The sequence below is a fragment of the Cimex lectularius genome, unplaced genomic scaffold (assembly GCF_000648675.2).
Source record: "Cimex lectularius strain Harlan isolate CLEC.00 unplaced genomic scaffold, Clec_2.1 scaffold14, whole genome shotgun sequence".
NCBI classification, from domain to species: Eukaryota; Metazoa; Arthropoda; class Insecta; order Hemiptera; family Cimicidae; genus Cimex; species Cimex lectularius.
In genome coordinates this window covers 1,220,320-1,243,673 of record NW_019392637.1, presented here as the reverse complement: position 1 = coordinate 1,243,673, position 23,354 = coordinate 1,220,320, and the positions used below count along the sequence as shown (strand labels likewise).

Sequence of the window (23,354 nt, the reverse complement as noted above, 5' to 3'; positions counted from 1 at the left end):
ATATATATATATATATATATAAAACAAGCGTATATTTTATAAGCTTGGCGTATTATTCAGGGCACGTAAAAATTAGCCTTTAAAAATAGCCACCCTTGGCTTTGAATTAAGAATTTTCACCCTCCACTAGGCCGCGCCGTTTCAACCATAATCCCGTCACGTGCCCAGCGCCGGTTTATCATAGTCTCGGTAATGAGACTACATCGGATTGATTTCAATTACAATTGTAAATCCGTGGTAAACAACCTCACTGACCGGGAGCACGCGAACGTTTCCCCCAGTTGCTCGAATTTGAGGAAATATTAATGTTCGGAGGTGATGGGAGGGTAGGTCGGTGTATACTGGGGCGAATTCAGGTCGTGCAGGGGTGGAAGAGTATCAGGGTAGTCGAAATATGCCTCGGGATTGGGCAGGAGCTCAATTTGAACTATAATTGACCAATATCAGGAGGCATCAGGAGAGAAGGGGCGGGAGTGAGCTCTTTTATCAGGAGGACCGCAATATGGCTTGGGATGTAGGATGTAGGATGTACACACATCCTATATATTGAGTGTTCGGTCACACCACTCTACAATCACACTTTGAGCCTGCATTTGAAATATATAAGTAAAATACTGAATCACACACCTGACAGACTGACGCAGATTTTGGCCGACGTAGTAATAAATAAAGGCATATTATGGCACAAGCAGCTGTCAGAGTTAGGTAAGCTGTACGGTGTAGGAGTAAGTAGGGAAGAACTGAAGTCCTCTAATACCACTGACCTGATAAAAAAAAATGGGAGGAAAGCAAAAGGAGAGACCTGGTAACCCGCGCGAGAAACAGCTTACATCACAACTTGTACGCAAGACTGGATTTTCACATAGGGCGAAACTACATGGAGTGCTCTGATATGACAGCCTATGAGGTGTTTCTGGTCTTGAGGGCGAGGGGCGAATTACTTCAGCTGAAATTGTTACGTTTGTAAAACGTAACATAGTATGAGTGTATTGTTGTTGTTTGGCCAGGGATGCCTCCTGAATTGTAATGCCACCTAAACTAAAATTGGCGGTGGGTTAATCAAAAGTAAGACTGCCTAGGATAGGCTTATGAGAGAGGAGAGGAGTGAATAAAAAGAGAGGACAGTGTGCGTCGAGACGGATATCCCTACGGCCTGGCCGGAGCAAAGAACATCATCAATTCCTTGATCAACGAAGGCGATCGCGGACCCATTCAACTTCAGAGAAGGTGCTCCACATTCCTAGCAGCGGGGATTTTCAATCGCCTGGAAAAGAAGCATATCTGGCCACTGGTTTCCAGGAAAGTTTAGTTTTTAAGGAATGTTTATTTAGCTTTTGTGATAATTTAGGCTCATTTAGTGTGTAAGTTTGTTAAAAAGTTACCCGCAGAGAATTAAGATTAATCTATGTTTAATATTTTAGTTTCCATTGGAATAAATGTATTTTTTTGTTTCCTTATGTAAATATTGTGTTCTTTTTTTTTTTGTTAATTTTACTGTTATTGAATTTTCTTTGTTTTATTTATTTTTTTTTTTCTTTACGGTTCGCTGTTTCCGTGTATATAAACAGCGTGGCGCCCATTTTTAAAAAAATTTAATATTAAGTTCATTATTCTTAATTCATTAAGTAACCCCGCCCGTCTCCACGGAGCGAAGCCGGCAAATTCTCGGCGTAAGAAACTCCCGACCGTGGAGACAGGACCGCGCCATCATTTGCTCCTTATGTAACCTCAACGTCCCGGAGGACACTGTCCACTTCATGGGAGTGTGCCCCGTTCTGAGAGAGTTCCGCCAAAGGGAAACTGAAGCTGGATGTAGAAGAAGTCATTGCAATCCTCAACGGAAGGAATAACTGGAGGAAGCTAGTGGTGTACCTCACTCACGCCCTGCGGTACCGAAAATACTTGGTTGACCAATTCAATTTTTAAAATCAAAGTTCATTCTAAAGATACAAAAATAGGGATTCATTCAAAATTCAAAAATTGATAAAGCAACTTGACAGACGGCTAAGGCCATTGTCAATTTAGCTTTTTCTTTGGAAATGTAAAGTTAATGTAAATACTTTGTGTAAATAAAGCCTTTATTCATTCATTCAATATGGCTTGGGATTGGACAGGAGTTAAATTTTTACTCTTATTGACCAATATCAGGAGGTATGAGGATTCAAGGGGCAGAAGTGACAGAAGTGACTATCAGGAGGAAAAAAACTAGACTTGCTATTCGTCTCGAACACTTTCGTAAGTGTTCATTTTTCACTATTATTGATCTATATCAGTGGAGGATTGTGGTAGAAATTAGTTCGTGGACTGCGATCAATCCTGGAGTCGTCCAATAGCTAATTTTTTTCTTTCGATCCCTGTACGTGCCAGATAATAGCTTTTAGAAGTGAGCTTCTGTCGAATCCCAAAGACATATCAGGCCAGATACAAGAGCACACTTCTGCCATCTTAACCCAGATGCACATCATATTGGCAAATAGTCAAAATTTAGCTTTTGTGAAACATATCTGACGGTAAACTAAAGATGGTTCGTTCCTTGAAAAGTTGAGCTCTTGTATCAGGATGACATCTATAGATTTCGCCTTCAAAAGAGGTTAGGTTGCATTTCGTTATTCAATATTGTATCAGAACGAAATTAATCTAAATGCTTTTCTTTTCTTTTTTTTACTTTGAGTAAATAAGTAATAACACATGTTTTGAAAATAGAATTGTACATTTGAAGGCATTTTGTGAAACGTAAATATTTTCGATGATAAAATCATGGGTCGGACGGCTGGAAGGGAAGGACATTTGAGACTTTTTGACGGCTGGCGGTCAGGGTTTTCTCTTGATTGTGAAATCGGAGATGAGCCGTTGCTGGGCGGTTTGGTTCATCTTCGGTTCGGCGTTCGGAGCGTTGCAGCCGACGTTGTACGTCGTCCAGAATTTGATACGGGATACGAATCAGATCTTCTGCATGGGGGGGATGGTTTCAAGCCGGACGATCCTCACGGCGTGTACGTGCGTCGGACGATTCCTCTTCGACAAGGAGAAAGAATTTTACCTTTTCGACCAGTACGACCCGAGACACACCATCATCAAGACTACCTCGGGGCAGACGTTCGAGATCGAAAAGTCCATCGTGAGCGGCCACTGCATGCCGAGCTATTGGGACAAGGAGCATTTATACAATAACCTCGGCGGTTGGAAGATCGAAAGCTCCTTCGACCTCTCTGCCAACTGTGTCCTCTTTCCTCCTGACCAACAAGGCGAGCTCCAAATGTCCTCCGACGAGAACGGCTATGTTGACTGCTACTTACTCGGATTCGACACCAAGGAAAAAATGATCCAGTACAGTATTCTCCATGTGCCCGAAGACCAGGAGAGCTGCACCCACTTCCTGTGCGTCGTCTACGGCAAATCGAAGAAAATCGACTGCGACCAGTTGCAAAGTAGCGTCTCAACGGGGACAAACAAATGTTCTACGATCGACCGGGGTTTAGGGGGGGGGGCCTAGCCTAGCCACCGGCTCACCCGTCTTATGCAAGGTACAGAACGAGTACCACATATTGGGCGTCACGTCGGAACTGGAGGTCCAGAACATACTCATGTCGAGAATCGACATAAAGCCCAACCTGGCTTTCTACAAAAAAGTTTACATGGGAAGGAACGAGGCCGGGAGGCTGCAGATTTCAGGGGTCGCTCTTCTCCTCGCCGTCAAATGGACCATCTGATTTCTTCCGACGACATCGACCGAAACCATCACTGTCTCGAGAAGGGGGACAGTTTAAAATGAAATAAAGCCTTTTAACATTGAACTATATCCTTATTTTCCCCTAAATTCTTTCAACGACAAACGCACAACATCACACAACTAATTTTTTTTAAAGCTCCTAAAAAACATCTGATTTTTTAAACTTTCCCCAACCTATTGACATGATTTTCACTTCTTTTTTTGGGTGGAAGATGGACCAGTCTGGATGAGAGACTGATTAAACATTTTAAGGTAAATAAGCGAAAGACAAAACATTCCAAAATTTAGAATAGATTGTTTATTTCGTTTTGAGGTGTGCAGATTGTACCTTGGGTCTTTTATTGGAAAAATGGCCAGGTGGATTTGAGGGCGGTTAGGAAGAGGACTGCCGAGGTGATCCTGATGCAGCTGGCGTTGCTGCCGCCCATGTGGACGTTTCTGTAGAACTCCTAGTTTGGATGGATGTCTGTCCTCGTCATTAAGAGGGCCGAGGAGAGACGTTCCATCCCGAAAACGGAGATGTAGTACTCCGCGTTGATGTTGCAGTGAACTGAGGTGCCCTTCATGAAGTCGACCTGGCCCTCCCTGCCCGTGAAGCCGCACTTATTCGGCCCGTTGAGTACGGAATATTGTATTTTCTCGCAGTCGATATCCTTTCCTCTGCTTAAGTGTCCGAAGAAGGTGCTAACACAGGCCAGCTGTTCCTTCTGGATGAATATCCCCAGGCGTAAAATCTTCTTAGAAGCCTTATTGAATCCGACCATGTGGCAGGCGCGCACTTTCCCATAGAGACTCACGTTAAAGCTGAGCTTGCTGTCCCTGTCTAAGGGCTGGAGATCCTCAAGTCGCCGAGGTTGGTGTGGAAAAGCTGCTTGTCCCACTTGCACGGCGGGCACTGCCCATTGATGATGGCCTCGATCTCGAATATCTCGTCCTGTTGATCATGATCAACTCGTTTTTCCTGTCGAACTCTTTGATGACGTTGTAGTTGTCCTCTTCGTAACGAAAGATGCCGATGCAAGAGCACGTCGCCTCCCGGCTCTCGAGTTGCATTGCGTACAGGACGAAAACGCTCACGCGTCCGTCGGAAGTGGCCCGACTCCTAAAACCAATACAACGTCCAAAACGTCCACAATTCCATCACCCGACCGCCACCAAAGTCAAAAACCTTTACAGAACAAACAGACTCAATCCCACAGACTATTCCTTCTTTTTCTTTAGGTGGTACAAATATTAAAAAACAACCTGAACAGAAAATATTATTTTCATACTCATAATATTATAATAATTAATGTTTAAATATAATAATATTATAAATATAATATGAAATTAAATATTATAATATATAATTAATACTATAGTAGTTAATATTAAAAAACAATTGCAACTGTCGTATAACATAAGAAAAAAACATGGGCCCTAAATTTGAGACGCGACAGGAGCTCAATTTTTACTCTTATTTACTATTATCAGGAGGTGTCAGGAATGAAGTAACAGAAATAGGCTCTTGTATCAGGAGGAGCGAAATATGGCTTCGGATCTATCACTTCTAGAAGTGACCAACATCCGGAGGTATCGGTATTGTAGGGGCGAGATAGCATCAGGAGGAACGAAATATTAGTTGGGATTCGATTAGTGACCAACATCAAGAGGTATCAGGATTGAAGGGGCGGAAGTGAGCTCTTGTTCACTTTCATCAGGACGAATGAAATGTAGATTTGGGATTGTACACGAGCTCAATTTTAACTATAATTGACCATTATTAGGAGGTTTCAGGGTTGAAATGACAGAAATAGGCTCTTATATCAGGAGGAACGAAATATGGCGTGGGATTCGACAGAAGCTCAATTTTAATTATTAATGTCCAATATCAGGAGAAATCAGGATTGAAAACGCAGAAGTGAGCTCTTGTATCAGCACGAATGAAATGTAGATTTGGGATTGTACAGGAGCTTAATTTTAACTACCTATATAATTGACCATTACCAGGTGACAGGAGTGAAATAACAGAAATAGGCTCTTGTATCAGTAGGAACGAAATATGGCGTGGGATTCGACAGGAGCTCAATTTTAATTATTAATGTTCAATATCGGGAGGTATCAGGATTGAAAACGCAGAAGTAATCTTTTGTATCATTAATTGTTTCTGTATCTAGTAAGAATTGATTCAAAGGAGCTCATGTTTTTCATTATTACTGGCCCACGTCAAGCTGTGTCAGGTTAGAAATGAGAGACGTATCAGGATGTCTCGGACAACTATCGTGACAAAAAAAAAATCGGGTTTTTATCATTTAATTATTGTAACAGAGGAAAGAGTTTTTTGTTTGCCCGAAAATAAAATTTTATTTTATCGCCTTGATCAGCTTCCTGTGCTTGTAAGGAGGTATGTATCTAGTTATTAGATGGATAAATTTTTATTAATGAAAATCAATGTACGTAGGAAATTAGGGAAAATCAACAATCAGTGTATGGCTTATGGTACCGCTTAAGAGCAGGGGATTAAGCGATAACGAGATCGCTTGGACCGGGCAAGAGGTCGCCGAGGAGAACAGAGCGGATTTTTCTTCTTGTGGATTTCCGTTTTTGGAATTTCTACCGGGCGCCTTCCTCACCAGACCACGGCGACGAGCGAGGACTTTGAGCGTCCGTTTGTGGTTTTCAGAAAGGATATAGAGGCGGCTCCCCCAATTATCCGGAGATTTTCTTTTTGTGGATCGGATTTCGGCAGGACTGGAACCGAGGAGTACTCGGCGGATTTTTGTTGCTGGTACAACAATTCCCAAATCCGCCACGGAATAAAGTAAATATTTTTTTTATTTATACAGAAAATATACTACTTTCCTCTCATAGATTTATTTATTTTTGGTTTATTTACGGCATAAACAAGAATATACTTTTAGTTAAAGGAGTTCTCCATTACTATGGAGGCATAAAATGGGGTGGCGCCCAATTCAGAAATATTTCTTTGTTCTTTAATTTTTTTTGATTCGTAAATTGTCCCTCTATTCTCACCCCCCACTCCCGACGAGCTACCGGGATAATTTTGCTCTGAACCGAAATAATTTTGGTTGTAACACTATGGCAGCACGATTTTCACTGGAAAAGTCAGCTCCCATGAAAAAGCTCTGGCAAAATACTACAGCTTGTTTCAAACACAACTTCTAGTCTGCAGAAGTAATTATGGGAGGGCGTCGTAATAAAATTTAAAAGAAAGGAGCTGCTTATGACCTTTACTCATCCTGGTACAAGAGCTCACATTTCTCCTTTCCTGATTCTCCTGATATTGGTAAAAAATGGTGAATAGTGAGCTTCTCCTACGCAATAAGTCTGAAGGTTCTATTGCTTTGATTTTCCACCCATAATAATTCAAGAGCTCTTCAGCGCCTTTCCGTCCTGATACTTCTTGTCATTTGCAAATAATAAGATAATCGAATCAAGGTGGAAAAGAGAAAAGTGAATGTGTATTACGATGACTGAAATAGCTTTGGTATTTAGGTAAGTTTCATAGGAGCTCACCTTTCCCTATTTACTTGTCAATGAGAGGTCTGCCAATATAAGGAGATATTAGGATGGAAAGTGTAGAAATGAGCGCTTATATCGTGGCATAAACAGCTTTAGTATTTGTCAGATTTGTTTCGACCAGGATTTTACCTAGGGTCAAGGTGCTGCAAGAGGAGGAGTAGGCCCAAGTAGGTAAACATACAGTTTTTCGTATTCTGTGTTGCTGTGAGGGTCCAGACGACGTAAATTTATTCTGCTACGCGATGTAAAACCGCAATCTGTTATTTACACGAAAGATCGACTTGCCACTTAATCAGAATACTAAAGCTTAAACATACGTAGACAAGATTTTGGTCTTTTAGGTCGAGCAGATAAGTGTAGTTTATCAGGCTATCTCGGATCTAGTTTTGGTGATACAAGTGTAACTAGGGTTTTATCTGGGATCCAGCAGGAAAAGATGACTGCTTGCTGCCAGATTTCTTGCGTCTTCTGTGCTGAAGTGAGAGTTGATTGAGATATACATTAATGCTAGGTGATGAAAAACAACAATCAAAAAAATTACTGTCATACAACCAAAGACTTTTGTACCCTTGATACTACTTGAAATTACGGCCGATCCAGATATAAATTAATAGGTGATGCAAAACCACAAGAAGCCTTCTACACAAAAGAAACATGATCAATATGCTAAAGCTAACTGTGAGATTTAAAAAAAAAATAAAAAAAAACCTAGACGAGCAGTTGATCCTTTAGGTGGAGGTGAAGGATGAAAGTGTATGGCCTTGGCAAAAACTGAAATTATCTGTTGGAATAATTACGATTTGAGTGTAACCCAGTAGGTGAATTCAACTTGACTAAAGCGTACAAAAACAAGAACGTATCTATCATGTCAGATAGCTAAGCAGCCATCAAAGCACAAAGTTCAAATATCTTAGTTCAAGAAGGTTGCAAAACTGCACAACTAAATTAAATATATTAGGTATCAGAACAAAATCAGCCTCTGCTGAGTCTAGGACATTTGGAAGTAGAAGGCAACGAGAGAGCAGATACCCTTGCAAGAAAAGGGGCTGCTATACCGCTGATAGGACCGGAATCGTTCTGTGGCATAGGAATCCACACTCTCAAAGAATACCTCAGACAGAAGGATAAAAAGAAAATGAGGGAACAATGGAATTCACTCATTGGACACAAACTATCCAAGAACCTCCTAACAAATTTCGGAAGGAAAGAAGTGATAGAATGTATCAAAGGAAGCAGGAAAAAACTGCGAATCCTAACAGTATTCTTAACAGGACATTTAAAGAAAATTGGTGTAATCCAAGATGGCACACACGCAATTCTGCAGAGAGGCAGAGGTGACACCAACACACCTACTAACAAACTGTGGTGCCACACTTGCCCGCAGGAGGAAATGTTTTGAGATGAATGTGACTGTAGAAGAAATTCAACCACTGAAACCGGGCATATTAATCAAGGTTCTTGGTGAAATAGGACTTACCGATGTGTTATAGGCACAGCATGGGGGATATAATAGCTCTTAAAGGGCGCAGTATATTACACCCCGACCGATACATCTACATCTACAACCATGCCTTGTAGTTGCCATGAGCATACATAAGGTGAATGAGTGTTTTGTGTCGTTTTTTAAGAATTTCTGGAATAGCTTTGTACAAAATGAACACATGTGGGAGAAACTTTATTCGAAAATGTATGTCGCGTCTGATTGGTCATTGAAAAAAAGACAATCGAGTTAGTAATGCATTTATTCTGCTTTTTATGGGGAAGGATTTCACCTGGGAAAGTCGACGAAGTAGGGTCAGAAAGGTCTCTTTATGAACCTCTGCTTGAGGGTGTTGTCTTTGTGGGCCTTGTGCCTCGTTCCGACGTTGCCGGAGAAAGATTTTAACAGCTATGTCATCTATGCGATGAAACGCGAGACCGAAGAGGTGTTCTGCCTGGGTGGTATCGTCTCGAGCAGGACCGTCATCACGGCGTGCACGTGCATCGGTAATTTCCTGCACGAAAAAGCTCTCAACTATTACGTTTTCAACGAGTTCGACGCGAGGAATTCCGTCCTCATGTCTGCCTCGAAGGAGTTATTCGAGATCGAGCACACCATCGTGAACGGGCACTGCATGCCGAGCAAGTGGGACAAGAGTCGATACCAGTCCAACCTCGGCGGGTGGAAGATCGAGAACTCCTTCAACCTCGATCAACTTGCAATCCTCCAGCCCATCAACAGGGACAACAACATCCGACTGGCCGACGTCCTAGACGGCAAGGTTGACTGCTATTCGGTCGGCTACAACAAGAAAAGCCGCACCATCACCTCATCGACGATACTAGTTCAGAAGGACCAGATCTCCTGTCTCAGCATGTTCTGCGCCTTCGTGAGCAGTGGGAGGGAGGTCGACTGCGAAAAGTTGCAATACACCGTCTTGAACGGGCCAAACAGGTGCGGTCTCCTATCCGATGCGAGTGACATAGATATAATGACCGGAACCCCGATCTTCTGCAAGATACATATGGAATTTTACATCTTCGGCATCGGCACGGATTACTATGGCACGGTCCTCTTCTGGACGAGGACCGACGTACATCCCAACTACGATTTCTACAAGAGCGTCTACATGGGGACGAATCTCGCCGGATGCGTTCGTGTCTCCTCGGCTCTCGTCCTACTATCAGCCTTCAAATCCACGATGCCGTTTCTCATGTAGGACAAGCCGTCCAGAAAGAGAAAACAAAAAGATACACGTCTTAAAATAAAATAAACCGTCGGTACTGTGTTTTTTATTTTTACATTTAAAAAAACCGACGATTTTCCCCAATAATGTCATATGACCGACTGATTTCTATTTAAAATCACATGAAAATCAAACCAGCACATAAAGGACACCATGGCAATGAAAAGGCGGATGGCCTGGCCAAAGAAAGATCTAATACTGCGTTTGTCGGACCAGAAACGGTATTACCTCACTCTATAAGCACAGAGAAAGAGAGTATTAATAACTGGGGCGTGAAACAATTCCTTAGGGAGTGGAATTTATCTCCCGGACACAGGCAATCGAAAGAGTTCGTTAAGATGATCAAACTACCAGAATCGAAATGGCTATTCTCTATCTCAAGGAGGATAATGAGGAGGGTGATATCGTGACGGGCCACTGCCCACGGAGAAGACTCCTCTCCTTAATGAGTATTCTACCAGATCCTTTTTGCTGTTTTTGTGAAATAAAATTAGAAATGGCAAGGCACTACCTCATACAGTGTGACAGGGGTTTGTGAACAAGTCCAAGAGATTTATGCAGGACACGTGAGCCGACCTTTTAGGGATGGGGTACGAGTCTACCCAGTCATTCAACCCCTCGGGTCTTGGTCGTCCACCCTGCGTTATATATATGGGGAGAGAGTATCTCGGACTGATTGCCTTCCGGGTCTGGCTTTAGAGAGCGCTAGTGAGGAGAGGAGAGCAGGTGTTTTTTGACTGTTTTTTAGTGAGTTTTGGCGGTAGACGTGAAAGATAAACGACGCATTCTGTGTTAATAAAGTGTTTATTTTGCAAGTAGTGCGTACCATTTAGTTACTCCCCACAAAATTTGGAGGCCGCGATAATTAGGGGCAGCAACTTTGAGTACTCGTGAGAAAACGCCTAAAACCAAGAGGACCACGTGTGGATGCGGAAAGAACGTTCTACTTTTCAAGGGAGTGTTCGAAGGGGAAACCGAGGAACACCTGCACCCGGTAACTCTGAGGAACACGTACGATGATATGACCAACACACGATACACCCAAAAGGTGATCACTTTCAGGGACGTCGAAGAGTCGCTGGACACGTTTTCAAGAGACGACGAATCGGAAATCGTGACCCAATGGATTCAGGAATTGGAAGAGATGGCGAACCTATGCATTTGGGATGATGTTCAGAAAGTTGCCAGAAGGTTACTGAAAGGTTCAGCTAAACTGTACATAAAATATACGAACGACGCGCAGACCTGGAAAAACTTTAAAAGTCCTTATTGGACGAATTTTCACCTAAATTGGACTCGAAGAAGTAGAACGAAATGTTAGCTTCCAGACGCCCTAGACACGACGAATCTCTGAATCAATATTTACATAAAATGCAATACAAATACATTGCCAAGTAGGGAAACGTCGAATTGAAATGTATTTTCGAATAGATTATCGAAAACCTAGACGACATCCCTATGCAAAAAACTATTCTGTGGGGCGCAACGACGATCCAGGAATTCAAACAAAAGCTGAGTTTGTTTGAAAATTTAAGAAAGGCAACGGCAAAGTACATACAAAGAGGACGATCTGGTCGAGACGATGATCGGTCAAAATCACATCTCCCAATGACTAGAATTTGCTACAATTGTGGAGCAAAGAACCACGAATCTCGGGCCTGCCCAGACAAGGGAAAAGGCCCAAAATGTTTTAAATGCAACTATTTTGGGCACAAAGGAAAAGACTGTTCAACCCATTCAGGAAGAGGCCCATTAAATCCTATGACGTTAAGTTACTTCACCTAACGATACAGTTAACGAAAATATCAACATGACAGTTCGGGTAGCATTAAGAAACGAGTGAGTCATGGCTACTAGACACTGGATCAGACTTAAATCTGATTAAGTCATCTAGTGCGTATAACTTGCCGACATGTTCGACAAATGCCATAACTCTACGAGGAATTGGAAGTGAAAAGATAAAGACCTCATGTTGGTACAACGTTAAGCACAATTCGCATCGAGAATGATCAGTTCGATATTATTTTCCATGATGACCACATAATGAACTATCCAATGCTTTTAGGAAAACCATTTATTTCCAATGTTGCCTTCCACGTAAAAGGGGGACGGATCGTGGGTATAAAGAAAACAAAGAAGACGATGAATTCCAAATCGATTGCATAAATCAAGACGTGGTCATGGATTTAGATGTCGGTCTTCCGAAATTCACAGTTTGAAAGAACAATACCGTGAGATGCCGACAAAAACTACAGATTTGAAGCTAAGACTGGTGCCGACAGATGACATCCCGGTTAGTCATAGACCACGTCGATTGGCTCCGGTACAGAGAGAAACTGTGGAAAAGCAAGTCAAAGAATTATACAACACTCGACATCCGAATATTCTAGTCCAATAGTACTGGTAAAAAAGAAAAAATGGGGAAGTACATTTGTGTGTAGATTACAGAAGGCTAAATAAAAAGAACCTGAGAGATTGCCACCCATGCCCATTAATGGATGATCAAATCGATCACCTTTTTGGGGCAAAAATATTTCCAACGCTTGACCTCCAAAATGGATATTTCCAAGTACTTGTGGATGAAAACAGTCGTAAATGCACAACATTTGTCACACACAATGGACAATACGAATATTTGAAAACGCCATTCGGGCTCAGCAACTCGCCTGCGGCTTTTACACGATTCATAAATAGAGTCTTTCAAGATATGATACAGAAAGGTATAATTCTCCTTTACATTGACGACGTAGACATTCCAGCACAAGACGAAAACGAAGCTGTTACGAAATTGAAGTTGGTTTTACAACGATGTAAAGAATATGGTTTAAAAGTAAATTGGAAAAAATGTTCTTTCTTCAAATCATCAGTGGTATATCTGGGACATAAAATCGGCTTCAATCATATCTCACCATCGGATGAGCTGCGGTTAAAAATTCCCAATTCCACAGACAAAGAAGCGAATACAGAGCTTTCTCGGGCTCACTGGATTTTTTCTCCGATTCGTTAAGGACTACGCTCTTATAGCAAGACCACTATCAGAATTGATGAAGGAAACCACACGATATGTTTTTGGAGATGAACAGAGACACGCTTTTGAACAGCCAAAGACCTAAAGAACAGCTAAATTAACCGATCCAGTGTTAAAAATATTTATACAGAGGAAGTTCTTTTGGGTATGGAGCAGTTTTAAAGCAGATCGACCAGGCAGACCAGAAATCTCACCTTATATGAGTAAAAAGACGACAAGAACAACGTTACACGAGGTACGAACTGGAAGTACTCACAATCATCAATGCCCTCGGCAAACTCCATGTATACTTGCTAGGAAGGAGGTTTAAGATGGTGACAGATTGTGCCGCATTCAACTTCACCTTGCAGGAACAAGACATCACAGACTTGCCAGATGGGCTCTACGAATCCAAGAAGTCGAATTTGATGTTGAACATCGTCCTGGACGCGATATGAAGCATTGCGACGCCTTAAGCAGGTATCCGGTAGTTCTTCCATAAAAAGTGAACTATTGGAACGGATAAAGAAACTACAACGTGAAGACAGAAAACCAAGGTGATCATGGAATTACTTGAAAAACAAGATTATAAACACTACCTCGTTATAAATGACATTTTATACCAACGAGACCAAAATGGATACGATTTATTGGTCATACCAAAAGGAATGCAGGCTGAGCTGATAACCGCAGCGCACAACGACGGACACACTGGACAGAAAAAGAAGAAGAAAAACTCAAAAGGGAATATGCATTCCCAAACATGAACACAAAGATTGCACAAATAATAAAAAATTGCGTGAAATGTATCCTGGCAGAAAGAAAAAGAGGAAAAAAGGTTGCCACACTGTGACAAACCATTGTCTACTTTTCACGTAGACCATTTAGGTCCTTTAGCGTCTACAAATAAAGGCTACAAATATATTATTGCTGTAATAGATGGATTCTTTAAATTTTCGTGCCTATTTCCTACCAAGTCTACAAACGCCGACGAAGTAATACAAAAATTAAATACCATTTTCAGTGTGTTTGTGACTCCGGAAAGGATCATCAGCGATCGTGGTTCAGCATTCACCTCCAAACAGTTTGAAGAGTTTTGTACAGGGAATGAAATCAGATTACACAAAATAACACAACAACAATAACAGTTCTACCGTGAACGACAAGAAGCGAGAGAGGAAGCAAAACGACAAATATTAAGGATCCAAGAAGAACAAAGGCGAACCTTCACAAAAGGAAAACATCTCCGAGAAAATATGTTGTTGGAGATATAGTTGCCATAAAAAAGACGCAGCATGAACCACAAGCAAAATTAAAAGCAAAATTTCTGGGACCATACAAAATGACAGCCTGTAGACCACATGACAGGTATGAGGTAACAAAAATTGGAGACACGCATGGCCCAAACATAACGTCCACCTGCGCCGACAACATGAACAAATGGAAGGACCCTTTGAACCATGACACTTCACGCGATGATGACCCTTCGAGGCGAATGGATACCCAGGATGGCCGAATTGTGGGGAGAGAGTATCTCGGACTAATTGCCTTCCGGGTCTGGCTGAAGAGAGCGCTAGTGAGGAGAGGAGAACAGGTGTTTTTTGACTGTTTTTTTAAGTGAGTTTTGGCGGTAGACAGGTAAGACGAACGACGCATTCTGAATAGCCAATCTTGTTAATAAAGTGTTTATTTTGCAAGTAGTGCATACCATTTAGTTACTCCCCCATATATATAAAAGAGGAGGCTGGCTACAAGGCCTTCTGATCTCGACCTGAGTAGATCTATTTTTTTTTACTCACTGGCCTGCTCCAGGTCGTTAATCATCCTTCATAGCTTTGCCAGCGGTTCCGTAGTGTAGGATCTTGTTTGTGGTTTTCCTGTCCTAGTTGCAAGAAGCTGCCCTTGACCTTCCTAGACCCTCACAGAAACATAAATGTGTTCTGCGGTCTACTCCTTTTCCTGACAATATGTACCCAGTGTTTTTTCTGTCTGTACTCCTATTCGGCGATATGCTTTCTTAGCCGGCAGTGTTCTGTCAGGAGTCCACATGGAATCCTGGTTCGGTTGCTATTGCCTTTCAGTAATTCCTTTGTAAGTTTTGTGGATGGTACTTCTATGAAACTCTTCGAGTGCGTCATACCCGTAGTATTGTTCCTCCAGGTTTTGGACTCATTAAGGATCCATCTTGAGGTGTATTCTCTTTTGGGGCAAGATGCTAGGCCACAGAAGGGTTCAGGGCCTAGAGAGTCCATGTTGGCCACCTCTGTGGCCCACATGTCAACTTTTTGTGTCCTGTATGCTGCGAATGTTCAGAACGGATTTCTGATATTATATAAGTGTTACAGATTTTTTTAAAAATATTAACATGTGTATGAAAATAATATTTTGTGTTCGGTTTTTTCTAAATATTTGTACAACTTAAGGAAAAAGAAGGATTAGCCTATGGGATTGAGTCGGTTTGTTTTATAAAGGTTTTTTGACTTTGCTGGTGGTCGGGTGATGGGATTGTGGACGTTTTGTACGTTGTGTTGGTTTTTGGGAGTCGGGCCACTCCCGACGGACGCGGTGAAGCATATGAGCGTTTTCGTCGTGTACGCAATGAAACGCGAGAGCCGGGAGGCGTTCTGCTTGGGCGGGATCGTCTCGAGCAGGACAGTGATCACGACGTGCTCTTGCATCGGTACCTTCCTTTTCGAACAGGACAACAACTACTACGTATTCCAAGAGTTCGACACGAGGAACGAGTTGATCATGACCAACACGGACGAGATATTCGAGATCGAGAAGGCCATCATCAACGGGCACTGCACGCCGAGCAAGTGGGACATAGAGCGTCTCCACTTCAACCTCGGCGGCTGGAAGATCGAGAGATCTTTCGACATGGACAAATACGGCGTCCTCCAGCCCATAGACAGGGACAACAAGCTCAGCTTTAACATGATACTCGACGGGAAAGTGCGCGCCTGCCACACGGTCGGATTCGACAAGTCCTCTAATAAGATTGTACCCCTGCAGATATACATCCAGAAGGAACAGCTGGGCTGTCTCAACACCTACTGCGGACAGTTAAGAAGAGGAAGGGATATCGACTGCGAGAAAATACAATATTCCGTACTCAACGGGCCGAATAAGTGCGGCTTCACGGGCAAGGCGGGCGACTTCATGAAGGGCACCCCGATCTACTGCAATATCAACGCGGAGTACTACATCTTTGCCGTGGGGATGGAACGTCTCGCCTCGGCCCTCTTCATGACGAGGACAGACACCCATCCAAACTACGAGTTCTACAGGAACGTCTACATGGGCGGCAGCAACGCCAGTTGCATCAGGATCTCCTCGGCAGTCTTCTTCCTATTCGCGCTCAAATCCATCTTGCCATTTTTCCAATAAAAGACCCAAGGTACAATCTGCGCAGCTCAAAACGAAATAAACCATCTATTCTAAACTTTGGAATGTTTTTTCTAAAAACTTAAAAATGCTAATCAGTCTCTCTTCCAGACTGGTCCGTCTTCCTCACTCTCAAAAAAAGAAGTGAAAATTATATCAAAATGCTTGGGAAAGTTTAAAAAATCAGATGTTTTTAGTAGCTTTAAAAAAAAAGTTGTGGGATGTGTGTTCGCCAATGAAAGGATTTAAGGAGAAGTAAGGATATAGTTCAATGTTAAAAGGCTTTATTTCATTTTAAACCGTCCATCCTTCTCGAGAAAGAGATGACTTCAGTCGATGTCGTCTTAAGAAATCAGATGGTGGATTTGACAGCGAGGAGAAGAGCGACCCCTGAAATCTGCAGCCTCCCGGCCACACTCCGTCCCATGTAAACTCGCCTGAAGAAAGCCGCGTTGGGCTCTATGTCGATTCTCTCCCAGAGTAGGTCCTGGATCGCCAGTTCCGACGTGACGCCCAATATGTGGTACTCGTTCTGTACACTGCAGAAGACGGGTGAGCCGGTGGCTAGGCCCGCCTCCATTTTCCTATCGATCGTGGAGCATTTGTTTGACCCCTTTACGACGCTGGCATCCAACAGGTCGCAGTCGATTTTCTTCGATTTGCCGAAGAAGTTACACAGGAAGTGGGTGCAGCTCGCCTGGTCTTTAGGCAATTTGAGAATACAGTTCCAGATCTTTTTTACATTGGTGTCGAATCCGACGAGGTAGCAGTCAACATAGCCGTTCTCGACGGAGGATATGTGGAGCCTGCCTTCGAGGTCGGGAGGAAGGAGGACACGGTTGACAGAGAGGTCGAAGGAGGTTTCGATCCTCCAACCGCCGAGGTTACTGTCTACACGATCCTTGTCCCAATAGCTCGGCATGCAGTGGCCGTTCACGATGGACTTTTCGATCTCGAACGTCTCCCCCGAGGCAGTCTTGATGACGGAGTTCCTCGGGTCATACTGGTCGAACAAGTAAAATGTGTTCGCCTCGTCGAAGAGGAATCGCCCGATGCACGTGCACGCCGTGAGGATCGTCCGGCTTGAGACGATCCCCCCCATGCAGAAGATCTCATTCGTATCCCGTATCAAATTCTGGACGACGTACAACGTCGGCTGCAACTCTCCGAACGCCGAACCGAAGACGAACCAAACCGCCCAGCAACGGCTCATCTCCGATTTCACCATCAAGAGAAAACCCTGACCGCCAGCCTGTCAAAAAGTCTCAAATGTCCTTCCCTTCCAGCAGTCCGACCCATGATTTTATCATCAAAATATTTGCCTTTCACAAAATGCCTTCAATTATAAAAATGCTATTTTCAAAACATGTGTAATTACTTATTTACTTAAAGTAAAAAAAAAAAAATTATATATATATAAACATACACATAAATATATATATATAACCTGTTGCGAACGAATTTGTAATAAAAATAAATAAATAAATAAAAATAAAAATTTGAGCTCCAGTCGAATCCTACGGCATATTTCGTTCCTCCTGATGCAAGCTCCTGATGTTGGTCCATTATAGTTCAAATTGATGTCCTGTCCATTCCCATCCCATTTTTCTATCCTCCTGATTCAAGAAGCTATTTCTTTCACTTCACTCCTGACACCTCCTGATGTTGGTCAATTATAGTTAAAATTGAGCTGCGGGACAATCCTAAATCCACATTTCATTGTCCTGATACTTCCTCACTTCCGCCCCTTCAATTATACCTCTTGATAGTGGTCGTTAATAGCTAAAATTGAGCGCCTGTCAAATCCCAAGGCATAATTCGTTCCTCTTGATGCCAGAGCCCATCTTGCACCCTTCAATCCTGATACCTCTTGATATTGGTCATTAATCGTAAAAATTTAGCTCTTGTCGAATCCTAAGCCATATTTCCTTCCTCGTGATACTTTTACAGCTTCCTTACTATGGCTGCACGTACGAAGCTCAGTGGAAAAGGGGGGGACTGTTGAGGGACAAGTGATGGTCGGTGAATGGGTGCAAGTTTATTTAGAGGTGTTGTGTTGAGCGCCACGGTATTTTTGGAGAAAGATAAATACCGAAACTTCTTTGAACAAGATAGGCATATCCCGCAACTTACGTTCATGTTCCGTCCTGTTAACATTTAGACCTCCACCACCGTTATCCAGGTTGTTGTCATAATCCTCTCCTAACCTCGCCAATTCCTTTCCGTGGTTAAGGTAGGCCGGGGTGAATCCGGTCGCTTCGTGCACAGCTGTCTTCAGGGCAAATGCCAGACGCGGCAACTCCTTGTAATAGGTTATCCCGCACGTACGACATCATCATTGTTTTTATCACACGATTCACTCGTTCAGTGGGTTGGCCTGCGGATGTACAATGGTATGAACCAAACCTTTACCAGATGCTGCTCCGTTTTGGTCATTAATTCCCGGCTCTTGAATTGGCCCCCATTGTCACAGATTATTGGAACACCAAACATATAGAACACACGTTCTGAAAGGAGTTCGACGACCTTCCTTGAGGTAGCCGCACGTATAGATAGCAAGACCAAATACTTGGTGAAGTAGTTGCTCACCACCAGTAAAAACCTATTCTGTCTTGTTGATAGCGGCAATGGTCCAATCAAGTCGGTTGTAACGATCTGCCATGGTCTTTCGGCGCCTCTTCTTTTCCTCATTAGGCCAGCCGACGCTTTCTGAAGAGGTTTCATGGAAAGACATGTCTGGCATCGGTCGATACCTGGAATCATCAGAAGCCATACCAGGCCAATAAATAGGCTTCTTTGATCTTCTGTACGGTTTTGTATGCCCCCAGAAGTCCCGAGATAGCACTGTCATGATGGCCTGTGATCAACGGCGACCGAAGGGATTTTGGAACCACTAATTTCCACGGACGGTCTTCTTCTAGTATTTTCCTCATATCTACTACACGTTTATACAATTTGTATCCTTCACTCTACAAGTTGGATATTTTTCTGCCAGCCACTTCTGTCATCATCTTGGCATACCACTTATCTCCAATGGCCGCTGTACAATCCACTACACAAACACCCTCCTCACCTTCGTTCCGGCGAGATAAAGTATCTGCCGCCTGGTGGCTTTTCCCCGAACGATGTTGTATGACGAAGTCGTACTGTTGCAGCTTGATGGACCAACGCGCCAATCTACATTGAGGATCTTTTAGATTGTGTAGCCATTTCAATGCCATATGATCAGTTATCACCGTAAACTGCATACCTTCTATGTACGGGTGAAACTTTTCTATTGCCCAGAGAACCGCGAGGCATTCGTTTTCGGTAGTAGAGAACTTCCGCTTTGCGCTAGTGAGACTCCATCTCGCGTACGCCATTGCCTTTTCGCCGTCTCCGTGCATTTGGGAGAGGATAGCTCCAATCCTGAGGATGACGCATCAGTTTGTAAAATAAACGGTCACGTAAAGTCCGGGCATGTCAGAATCGGGGCAGTTACCAATTTCTTCTTGATCTGTGTGTATGCGTGCATATCCCCGCTGCTCTTTCTTCCCCTTCTTAAGTAGTTCGGTCAGTGGAGAAATGGCCGTTGAAAAGCCTGGAACAAATCTGCGGCACCAGCTCGCTAATCCGAGGAAACGGCAGACCTGTATCACCGTTTGTGGTGTTGGGTAGGTGAAAACGGACGCTACTTTTTCGGGATCCACATTTGGGGTCAATCTGGTATTATTTAATTATTCGTCTATTTTTAAACGGTTATTTTTCATTTAACAATTTGCTAAAAACTAGAGTGGATTTATAATCTATGTATAATAATATTAAGGTAGTTTTAAGTAGTGTATAAGCAGGTGCCAAGGTGCGATCGGCCGTAGGCTTAGTTGCGAACAGAGTTTTTGATAAATCGGCGGGGAGAGTGGGGAGACAAGTGTGAATCAGTGCGACGTGTTGAGAACGAGCGTGCGGGCCTGCAGAAGCGTTCCTTTCCTTCTGCCAAATTTTTGGCGTCTACTCTCCATCGCTTCTTCGAGGCTGGGAGCCGCATTGTACGTCTGTGCCAATTCACTTTACGAGTAACTTCGCGTACCCATTTATTATCTGCTTAACTGAGAGTCAAGAATCTATAAACTTCGTGGATCATCTCTTCATTCTAGCACCCAGCTGCATCTTTTCCATTTCCATCCAGCCTGCAGCATCTTGGACACTAACACTCGGTCAGATTATTCCTTTTTATTGTATATCTATTAGTTATATTAATCCTCTTTTAGTTTTACATTATTAATTTTATTACCATAATTGACCTGTTTTATTGCATGCAATACTAATTGTTCTCATGTGAATTTATCGTATCTGTTCGCATATGTTTATATATTTTTAATTACAATTTGTATTAACATTATAACTCATTTTATAAACTCAATCCTGCTCTCGTTATTAGTAAATTCTTGAATCAATATTATATTAATATTAATATAATTAGCACATTATATTAATAAGTTTCAGGAATTGGTTTGTATGAAGACATCATACCCCTACCATCAGTGTGAGGGGTTCATTCGTGGAAAGCCGGTAAAAATACATTAGAGTTGGGGATATCCTAAATCTTGTTGAGCCCTGATTCAAACACCACATGTAGGTCATCGCCGTTTACCACATATCCCAGATATTTGAGCTCCGGACGGCAGAAACAACATTTTCCCAGTTTACGGCAAGTTTTGCGTTCGCCGACCTCTTTAAAATCTCATACAGAACGTGCGGATGGTTTTCAAAAGCAGGCGTCACCATTACAATATAGTCAAGATAGACGAAAACATATGGCTCCAAACACTTGGTCAATCAGTCGCTGACACGTCGTCGGAGCGTTATGAAGGCCAAACGGCATGCGGGTGAATTGACATAGAAACCTTCCCGGCACGGTAAAGGCCGTTTACACGCAGCTATCTTCTTCCAAAGGTATCTGCCAATAGGCTGATTTTATGTCTAGAGAGGTCATATACTTCCCATCCCATAGCCTATCCAGAATATCAGACACATACGGGATTCGGTAAGCATCCCTTTTCGTTACTGCGTTCAGTTGTATATAATTCACGCAAAATCGGTTGGAACCATCCTGTTTCTTTATCAACACAACCGAGGAACTCCAGGGGCTTTTTGATGGAACCACTACACCACTTGCCAACATCACGTCCAGTTCCTTATTTAGTTGGGCCTGGATATGCCGGGATACCGGGTAGTACCGCTGTTTAATTGGCTTGGAGTCCGCTGTATCAATGAAGTGGTGGACCTTGTCGGTATGTCCTAATTTGGAAGGAAGAGCGCCTCTACAACGTCGTACCACTTCTTGGAGCTTTTCTTCCTGATCTTCTTTCAGCCGCGACTCCCCTATTAGCAAAGGTTCTGTTCTCCCCACACAGGCAACATCGTCAAATTCCCATATTCCCTTCCGCACATTGGGAACGATTTCCATTGAGCGCCAGAAATCTACGCCCAAGATCAAATCCGAGCTCAGCCGATCTACAACTAGGAAATTAACTGTCACCCAACACTGAAATAAAAGTGCCATCTACCTGCAACAGCTTCAGGCTTTCCCATGAATCTAGCGTAATACTTAGATTTCTGAAGGCTTCCCAGACCTCGTTGCTCATCATCGACCTGGTCGCTCCGGAATCCAATAAGCCGATTTCCTCACGCCCAGACATCGAAAGCGTCAAGTAAGGTCTCCTGTCCCTCATCGGGTGCTCCAACAATTGCTTAGGCCGCTGATCAACTTCCTTTACTGTGGCCTGCCATTCGGTGGAGTTGCGGTTGGACTGAGGAGATCTATTCGGGTATTGTCCTCCTAGACCGACCCCCGATCCGTTTCCCTCGACGGCATCTACATGCTTAAGTTGAGACATCCCGTCGGTCACACCTATCGCAGAATGGCTTCTTGGGAGCCTTGCACAGACGGAAAGGGTGCCCTCGCTGTTCGCAATTCCAGCAGATCAGTTTGTTTTTCCGGTTCGGGAACTCTTTTCTTCTAAGATCGTCATTATTTTCCCAAAACACTCTCTTTGGTGGAATAGAAGGATGTATTTCAGCTACATACTCTTTTCGCGACCCAGCGACGTACAACCCAAGTCCGGCTCCACAAGCCGTCAAGGCACAGGGGGTGGCCGATGTGCCGCCATTCGCCATCGGTTTTCTTCTAATAGCCGGCCCTTTTCCTTTAAGTCTTTCAGGGAGTTTATTGGTTGAAGTACCTGCCGGTCAACATAAAACGGGTGTAATTTCTTCCTGATGATCCTCAACATTTCATCCTCTGCCGGCAGCGAAGGTAGACGGAAGAAATAGTTCTTCATAACGTTGATGAATATCCCCATGGTCTCATCCTCACCCTGAGTTCATCCCACAGTCGATCTTCGTAGTCCATCGGTTGGAACTCTTCCCGCAGTTCCTGCTTAGGTTCTCCCCAGCTGGACACTTCCCTCCTCATTGCTCTATACCAAATGAGGTATATTCCATTGAAAACGTACACGCGGAACAAAAATGATCCTCATCATCAACATTTTTGCTGATCTTCAGTTCTTCCACCATTTCAAAAAAAGCGTTTACACTCAGATCTTGTCCGTCCCCAGAAAATTTCAGCTTCCACTCACTCACGGGTACTCGCCTCTTCTGAACCCGGTTAGACTCCTAGCGAGTCTCGGAGGCACCCCCATTTGTACAGGTTGTTGGGAGAGGAGTTCGCATACTAACTGGCGATTCGTCTCCCGTCAAATCCATATTAGTCTTCCTATCCTTTCCGACCTTCCTTCTTCCCAAGATGGTTTATTTATACTGGCGTATCTTTCTTCTTAAGGCGTTATTGTTACAGCTTCCTTACTGTGGCGGCACGTTGGCGGTAGCTCAGTCGAAAAGGGGGGACTTGTTGAAAGGAGAGACATGTAATGGTCCGTGAGGGAGGTGCAACTTTATTTAGAGATGTTATGTTAAGCGCCACGGTATTTTTGGAGAAGGATAA

General features: G+C 43.2%; 2 protein-coding genes across 2 annotated transcripts in view; one reads left to right on the top strand and one right to left on the bottom strand.

Annotated features, from left to right (window-relative positions):
• The window catches only part of LOC106662963 (agrin-like), a 190,272-nt gene that overhangs the window by 69,643 nt on the left and 97,275 nt on the right, over nucleotides 1-23,354 (bottom strand).
• Nucleotides 2,083-4,975, top strand: LOC106662984. Its single transcript, XM_014387445.1, has 2 exons — nucleotides 2,083-3,982; nucleotides 4,052-4,975. The coding sequence occupies exon 1, from the start codon at nucleotides 2,843-2,845 to the stop codon at nucleotides 3,491-3,493; it is 651 nt and encodes a 216-aa protein (XP_014242931.1). The 5' UTR covers nucleotides 2,083-2,842; the 3' UTR covers nucleotides 3,494-3,982; nucleotides 4,052-4,975.